The 8790-nt window shown below is 36.2% G+C and overlaps 1 protein-coding gene across 1 annotated transcript; it reads left to right on the top strand.

The window, feature by feature from the left end:
• The first annotated feature begins 1017 nt into the window (after positions 1-1017).
• LOC133782549 (dimethylnonatriene synthase-like) lies at positions 1018-4004 on the top strand. Its single transcript, XM_062221886.1, has 2 exons — positions 1018-2138; positions 3258-4004. Exons 1-2 carry the CDS (start codon positions 1176-1178, stop codon positions 3885-3887), a joined length of 1593 nt encoding a protein of 530 aa, XP_062077870.1. The 5' UTR covers positions 1018-1175; the 3' UTR covers positions 3888-4004.
• Positions 4005-8790: the final 4786 nt, after the last annotated feature.

Raw genomic sequence — 8790 nt, 5'->3', positions numbered from 1 at the left:
ATACAATGTTATTCTTGACTACTTCTTTAAAAATTACTAAGTGACTCCTAAACATTACTTTCTCAATATCGTAAATATGTTTGAACACAATATTAATTTTACCTTATTGCCTTCCACTGTAGACTTTTTTTACCTGCAAATTACTGTTTTGCCCATATTTTTCAGATCATGATTTAATATTTTTTTATAACCGGTTTACATCACTGGCTTATCAAGTAAAAAAATTTAATAATAAAAACACCAAATAATTTAATAGCTTGACACTTGCAATTTTTTTGAGTCCCACTTGTTGGATTAAGTCCCGTGAGAGACTAAAGAACTTGCCTTAAATAAATAACATGATTTTTATTTTCTCTCTCCAAAACATACTTTAGATCTATTTCCTCTTACTTTCCCGTTTTTTATTTTTCTTTTAATTTGGAATATTAAAAGTCTTATTCAAAGATTCAGAATATTGAAAAAAAAAAAAAAGGAAAGCAAAATGAAGTCCAAGCAAAGAAATGTTAAATTCCTTTTTAAAAAAATTGAGATACATCCCGAGTAGCATGCATAACTACATATAGCTAAGATGTGATACTTAAGTACCATAAATATAATAATTTAGACATTTTTACTATAAATATCCTACATAATAAAGTTCAAATATCGAGATTAGAAACTTTCATTCTTGTTATAATGGTAACAAGTGGTGAATAATATATTCCATTCTTTAAATCCAAAAACTAAAAAGAAATACTAAAAATGGAATTTAATGTGATTGATTGATGTGATTGATTGATGTGATTGATTGATGTGATTGATGGATAATAAATACTAAAAAGAAAAACACTAGTACTATACGTCCATACCAATCACACAGATTCATGTGGCTAGAATTTAATGACGTATTGTGAGAATTTTTATATATTTTATTTGCAATCAGTGGTCTTTGTATTTTTCGAAACAAGACATTTTTGTACCTTCTTTCACTTAGATAATAAGACTAGATTGTAATGTTTTTCAAACTGAAAACTAGTTTTTCTCACCTAGATTAATTTCCAACAACTTTTTCTGAACAATATTGAAATATAAGTCCAATTACCTCTATCTTTTTATCTATAAATACAAACCATATATCCCATGCAGATTACCCAACGCCCATAATCTTCATCTGCTTCAAAAAATCCATCCCTACCATGGATTTCTCTTTTCCTTTCGAAGCATTAATCACAGTTATGGCTCTCTTAAGTTTCCTAGTTATGTATTCTGCTTCGAAAACATTGCTAAAGACGAAAAGTAGTATTATAAGCAATAGTGTCCCTGAACCCTCTGGGGCGTTGCCAATCATAGGTCACCTCCACCTTCTCGGCGGTCAACTTCCAGTAGCCAGAATCCTCGGCGCCATGGCCGACGAATACGGCCCAATCTACTCACTCAAGCTCGGCCAGTACCGGGCCCTAGTGCTGAGTAACTGGGAGCTAGTCAAGGAAAGCTTCACCACAAACGACAGACTCTTCGCTAACCGACCAAACATAGCAATAGGGAAGTACGTCCTGTACGATAGTGCTGCTTTTTCAGTCGCCCCTTACGGCCAGTACTGGCGCGAGCTTCGAAAGCTCGCTACCCTTCAGCTCCTCTCGGTGCATCGGATCGAGTTGCTGCAACACATCCGAGTCAAGGAAATCGACTCGTTCATCAAGGGTTTGCTTCGTTATGATGATGACAGTATTGTGCCTCTGTCCGAGCTGTTGGAGCAACTGACGTTCAATATAAACGTGAGGTTGATCGCCGGTAAGCGATTTTCGGCAGAAGCTTTCAGCGAAAAGTCGAACGAGGTGCATCGTTTCAGGGAAGCCATTAAAGAAGGTTTGCATCTAGCTGGGGTTTTCGTGTGGTCGGATGTGATCCCGTGGCTCGAGCGTTTCGACTTTCATGGTCACGTTAGGTCCATGAAACGGACTTTCAAGGAGCTTGACTCGGTGATGGGGAAGTGGCTCGAAGAACATCGTCGAGCTAGAGCTAACAAGAATGGTGATGAGTCCAGTGGTGGTGGTGGTGGTGGTGGTGACCTCATGGACGTTATGTTGTCGAACCTCACTGAGGACGATGCGGTGTTGTCTGGTCATAGCCGCGATACTGTTATCAAAGCCACTTCTCTGGTAACTAGTTTTTATGATAATAATTACGTATTTTCGTCTGGTTTTGGTAATAATACTTTGTTGATCAAGATCATATTTCTCACATTTTTTTAAACATAGTCTAAACTGTATTTGGTAAAGTAAAATATTTTGAGGCTCAGGTTTAAGGTCAAGAACTGGTGAGTTTGATGAAATGACATGATGAAATGACATGTCGATTCAGTGGAAGGCCTGCAAGAAAAATGGGCTACTATTTCCGTTTTTAAAGTGAGACTAGTTCGGTTTTTGCATAAATTTGCAACCGAAAAAGTTCGGGGCAATTAAAATGTGGTGAAAAAGCAAAGGAAAAAAAAGATTTTCCACTTTGGTTTTTATGTATAAATTGAGGTGGAAGGTCTTCCTATTGATATAGCGCTTTCATATTGAGGTGTTTCTACTTTGATTTTTATGTATAAACCGAAGTAGAAAACCTATTTCTAGTTTGGTTTATTTACATAAAAATCAAAGTAAAAGGTCTATTTTTTTTAAAAATAAATAATTTACCAAATTTGGATAAAATTGAAATTAAATTTGAATTATATATAATTTCTTCTTTTTTTGTTTACAAATTTCTATATTTAATTGCTTTCAATTTTATTTATTTATTTTCATTTAATTTATAATAGAAATTAAAATCACAAAATTTTACACTTAGAATTAAAATTCTTATAAAATAAAATATTTAATAACTTAATCATTCATATATACATTCACATGATTGTAATTAAGTAAAATAGTCTAAACATTCATATATACATTAACATCAAATGATATCCTCTTATTTGTTGTTCCTACCAAAATCATACTCTGAATCTATTTTTAGTCAAAATTATTTTTTCAAAGATTTTACCCTACTTATATATTTTCTCTATAATTAAAATTATTATTAATTCTTTTAATAAATTAATAATACTTAAACTTTATTTTAAAAATTGTATAAACTTAAAGAAATAATAATAAAATAAAAAAGAGAATAAAATAAATAAATAATGAGAAAAAATTTATTATTATTATTCAATATTTGGTTTTAACTTAAATAAAATTTTTAATTATTATTATTTATATAAATACAAACATATATTTTTGGTTTTTTTTCTTCAGATTCTCATCCTAACTGGGACAGAAAGCACAGCTGTTACACTAACATGGATAATCTCATTACTATTAAACCACCCAAGTGTTTTGAAGGCTGCCCAAGAAGAGTTGGATACTCATGTAGGAAGACAGAGATGGGTGCAAGAATCAGACATCCCCAATCTCAAATTTCTTCAAGCCATTGTCAAAGAAACTCTACGCTTGTACCCACCAGGCCCCATAACAGGCCCACGTGAGTCCACACAAGATTGTTATATTGGTGGCCACTATGTCCCCAAAGGCACACGTTTGATTGTGAACTTGTGGAAACTACAACGGGACCCGCGCATGTGGTCAGACCCATCAAAGTTTCTTCCTGAAAGGTTCATGACTACTCATGCTGGCTTAAACTTTAGAGACCAGAATTTTGAGTATATTCCTTTCAGTGCTGGTCGAAGGTCGTGTCCTGGGGTGGCGCTTGGTTTGGCTGTGGTTCAACTAGTGCTGGCTCGAATTCTTCAGGGTTTTGAGTTGAAAAGCAAGGACGAGTTCCCTGTGGATATGCGTGAAGGCTTGGGCATTGCGTTGCCGAAACTTACTCCTCTTGAAGCTCGCTTGGCTCCTCGCCTTCCTCCACAGCTTTATGAACCTCTATGAAGAATAATTTATGTAATCAGTAGTACTTTGTCAGCATTTAGTAGTGCTAAAAAATAAAATAATGTATTATAAACGAATGAAGATGAGCTTTAATGAAATTGTGTTATCCATGGAAAAGGTTGGGAAAAAACAACAAAATTCTTCAACTAACCAATATATACCGCATCAATTAAAATATTTGAATAAAAGTGATTTAGTTGGAAAATTGAATTATTAATTATACCAATTTTAAATAATTTTTCATTTATTTAATTCATTTATGTTATTTTAGAAGTTGGTTACACTACTAGAATTGAATGGATAAGATTTAATGATATTGTGTTTTCAATGAAAAAGGTTGGAAAAAAAAAACCAAATATACCTCATCAATTCAAAATATTTGAATAGATCAAAGTGTTGGAAACTTAAATTATTGATTATACTAATTTTAAATAATTAAGGAGCGTAATTGGCGGGGCTATGATGCCCCTCTTGACACAAGTTGGTATTGGAAAAGGATTATTCAGGTGAAGGAGAAGCTGAAAGGGTTTTTTGATGAGATGGGTTTTCAGCTATATCAATTTTCTATAGCTGATCTATATCAAAAAATGCAGCAGGCCCCTCTTGGAAAGTGGAAATATAAGTTGTTTTGGGATAGATTTTGTATCCCTAAACATAGGATCATTATTTGGCTTGCATTGAAGCAAAGGCTCCCAACTAACGACAGGTTACATCGGTTTGGTATAGAGGTTAATAAAGTTTGTTCTTTGTGTGAAGAAGAAGATGAATCCCATAGTCATCTTTTTTTCTCTTGCTGTTTTAGCAAGAAAGTCTTGATGGAAATTACCAATTGGATTGGCTGGAATGTGAAGAGGAGCAGCCTCAATTCCATGATCACTAGCCTCAAAAAGAAAAAGATTTCAAAAGGGAGAAGAAGAGTTTATACAAGTGTGTTGGCAGCCACGCTTTATTGCATATGGGAGAGTAGGAATAATGCTGTTTGGGACCATAAACTTCCGATGGTCAAAGTTATAGTTAATCACATAGCATATAATGTTTGTAATAGAATACAATATACGAATTCAAAGTCCTTGACTAGGATAGATAAAGACTGGGTGGAGGCTTTATATAGAGCTTGTAATTAATTGGTTTTGAGCAATATAATACTTACTGACTTTCAAAAAAAAAAAAAAAATTTAAATAATTATGTAAAGACTAAGAAAAAATATATATATATTAATGGGTGGGACCCAGTGAACTCTTTCTTTTTTTTTTTCTTTTCCTTTTCCTTCTTTTCTTTCTCTTTCCCCGACTGCCCTCTCTCTCTTCTCTTTCTCTTCTTTCTCTCTTCTCTCCACGGCAACACACCACCACCACTAAGACCCAACCTCCGGCAACCACCACTTTTGGCATACGGCGGCTCATTGGATTCGCCTTGCTCCGGCGACCTCAACCACCAAGCGGCACCGCCCAACTCGCCGTAAGTTGTTCGGAATAGTCAGTCAAAGTTTTGGTCCGTCAACTTTGACTGTGTTTTCCGACCACCACTCGGCAAGTGGTTGGTACCTTTGGAACCAGCGTGGAGAGAGGAACAAAACCCACTAGGTCATTCCGGTCAACGCCGTTTTTATCTGGCAAGATTTTGGGTATCTCCGCCCTTTGGAAGCGTTTTCCCGCGACACCAGAGGTCATTTGGGAAAAGGAGCTGTACTCATCGAGAGGATCGTTTTAATATATGCCATGCATATATTCGTTGATGTTTCCGGTACCGCCACTAACCGCTATTGTGCACTGCTTGGGTGAGGTTCGGAACTTGAAATTTTAAATATGGTCATATTATATGTCATTGGACACTATTTTGAATAAGGAATGCTATAATGATAATCGTTTGCTCATTTGGTGCACGTAGGAAAAACGTGATATTAAAATCGGACTAAATCACTCTAAGATCATCGTTAAGCTTAGGAGCGTCGCTTTGGGCTCGGATTAAATTATAGGTATCTAAAGTGGTAGGGACTCAACTTGACTATTGGACTTATTTTACTCGTATTGAATTGCATTAAACATATTCAAATTTTGATATTTATAAAATGTTTGAAAAATTGAAAACTTAACCTGCATGTTTTCTGATCTGTTCTGAGGGCACTGAGTGCCAAATATATATTTTTGTTCACTTATTTATGCAGGTTATGATTTTTAGGTTTATTCAAATGTAGTTGTTATGCTGCCCAATTTTCTAAAATATAAAAGAAATATGTTTCTTTCTTTTCATGTTTACCTGCATTTGGTTATACCGATGAGAGCCATAGTGATCATGATTGGTGCACGTTGTTGTTTCACGACCTAGTCTCTGTGTCATCATAGGTAGATCAGGTGTCCACTCACCTGTAGGTGTAAAGACCTAGCATCTGTATACAGGAAGTGTTCTGAGCCTCCCCCTTGTGGTGGTTATCAGGTCTGGCTACCCGGTTTAGGATGTCGGATTTTCTATGGTGGGTAACGGGAACTAGGGATCTAGTGGACGGTGTGATGTGCACTTGTAGCTATGCTCTTATGATTATTTGTGGTTTCTCTATTTTGGTTTATACATGATGATGTATGTTTTGTTTTCAAAGGTAACCATGCAGGGGTTGTATTAAACTTTTGGGTCCTATGTTATTAGTTGTTTTCCTACTGGGCTTTATAAGCTCACCCCCTATCTCTCCAATTCTAGGAGCCTAGTGACGCGAACGTGGAAAAGATGAATTATCGATGGAGCAAATGTGTTTAGCCTATTTCTATTTCGTGTCATTGTCTTATCTTTTGAGCATTATATATGTATTTGACTTCGAATCTAATGATCGGTATATCTGAATGAGCTATGAAGTAGTTAGGGATGAGGAATGGTGGATGCTAGGTATTATTTTGGGTGTTTATGACTTATTAAATTTAATTATTTGGTGATTACAAAACTGTGAGAATATTATTATTTTATGTATAATGATAAGTGATCATACTTTTATTACTAATATTATTATATATAATTATATGAGTTATTTCATTATTTTAACTTATAATTATAGTACGATTTAATATAAATTAAATGATCATTTATAAAGACTATTTTTCAACGAGGGTCAAAGTTTGACCTTTGACCACCCAAGTTATAGATATTACAAATCTGCCACGGCCTAGGGCTCGGGTCGTGACAGAAAAATGGTATTAGAGCATCGAGTTCAAATACCTCGGAGTGTGTCACCAAATAGATTAAATTTATTTTAAAATAAAGTATTTTGATCTATAAAAGGCGTATGTATATAAATAGCATCCATTCCTCACTAACTAGTTAGCTTTTGATTTACTGACCTAAGAAAAATGCCTCCGAAAAGAAGGACAACAAGGAGAAGGCCTGTAGATGATGTCCTTGAGGCTGAGGTTTCTTCTTTGCCAGTTGCATTCCCTATGAACGCCATTCTTGAGGCTCTACGAGGCATTCCTGCCCAACAGATGGATCCAGCTGCCCGACAGAGCAATCACTTCCAGATTTTCCATCGGATTCAAATACTTAAGTCTAAAGGTGGAAAAGATTCCATGGTTGCTGAAAGATGGTCGAGGCAGATAAAGAAGAGTTTAAACATTGTGGGAACACCTAAGGAGTATCATGTTAATATTAATGTGCCCAAGTTGGAAAGGAGCGCACCAGATTGGTAGGAAGCCTTAAATAGGATGAGTGGAACTGATGGGATGACTTGAGGAAATTTAGAGATGGGTTCTCGAAGAACAACATTTTAACCCATCTCATAGGAGGACTTGATTGGATCATTTGATTGCTTAAGATCAATGATAGGAAAATGAACAAGAAGAACCAAGGGCGATGGTTATCCCAAGGACAACAACTTAGTGGGGTAGCAATAGTAGTGGAACTTTAGGAAAGACTCGAATTGGGTCGTATGGGTGTTTTAGTTGTGGCCAACAGGGTCATAAGAAGAAAGATTGCCCACACGACAACAGAGGTTCCAACCATCACCTGGAGGACCCATAGGGAGTTATGCTAGGTCTACTCCTTTCACAAGACAACCTAAGAGTAACCAGTCTGAGACTTCATCCTATGGTTTCATACCCACACCAGGGCAACAATCCCAATATCAACATCAGTTCTAGCCCCAAGGTTCAGGATTCAACCAGGGGTACTCGCAGAGTTTTCAAACTCTTATTTCTGCTAGAAGTTAGAGAGGGTTCAATCCCGGAGGAGGCTCTAGTGCAAGCACAAGCCATATGGTCAAGGAAAAGGGAAAGCAAAGGAAAAAGCCTCTGGTCAAGCCTATGCTCTTGGTGGTGATGATGTACAAGGAGGAGCATGCCAGGGAGTTGTGGATGGTGTGGTTCTTATCTCACACTCTTGGGCTCATGTATTATTTGATACTAGTGCATCTCATTCTTGTATATCACTAATGTTTTCTAGCATGTTGGGTTTGAGTTTGGTAACTTTTAGTCCTACATTGCAGTTAAGTGTACCTATGGGAGGGCATGGTGAAGTATCAACCATCTGCAAATTGGTTGTATTGTGTTTGAATGGCATAATTTATTAGGAAACCTGATGGTGTTACCTATGTGACAAGCTGATGTGATTCTTGTCATGGATTGGTTGTCTAAGTACCAAGCCATTGTTGAATGCTCACACAAAATGTTGACTCTTTTAACTCCAGGTGGAGATTTCATTGTATATCGAGCCAACATGAGTGCAGTAAGGCAGGATCCTATCCTCAAGGCATGTTTAGGTGGGAAAATAAACTTAGAGTGTTATGGGAGTCTGTTTGCAATTGAGGATAAGTCTAGGCCTCTAGACAAGTTTCCTTGGATATCAGTGGTTAGTGGCTTTCCAGATGTGTTTCCTGGGGATTTTTCAGGACTACCACCTGATAGAGAGATCAACTTTTGCATTGAT

The sequence above is a fragment of the Humulus lupulus genome, chromosome 1 (assembly GCF_963169125.1).
Source record: "Humulus lupulus chromosome 1, drHumLupu1.1, whole genome shotgun sequence".
Classification (NCBI taxonomy): Eukaryota; Viridiplantae; Streptophyta; class Magnoliopsida; order Rosales; family Cannabaceae; genus Humulus; species Humulus lupulus.
This window is presented reverse-complemented; position numbering and strand designations above follow the sequence as displayed.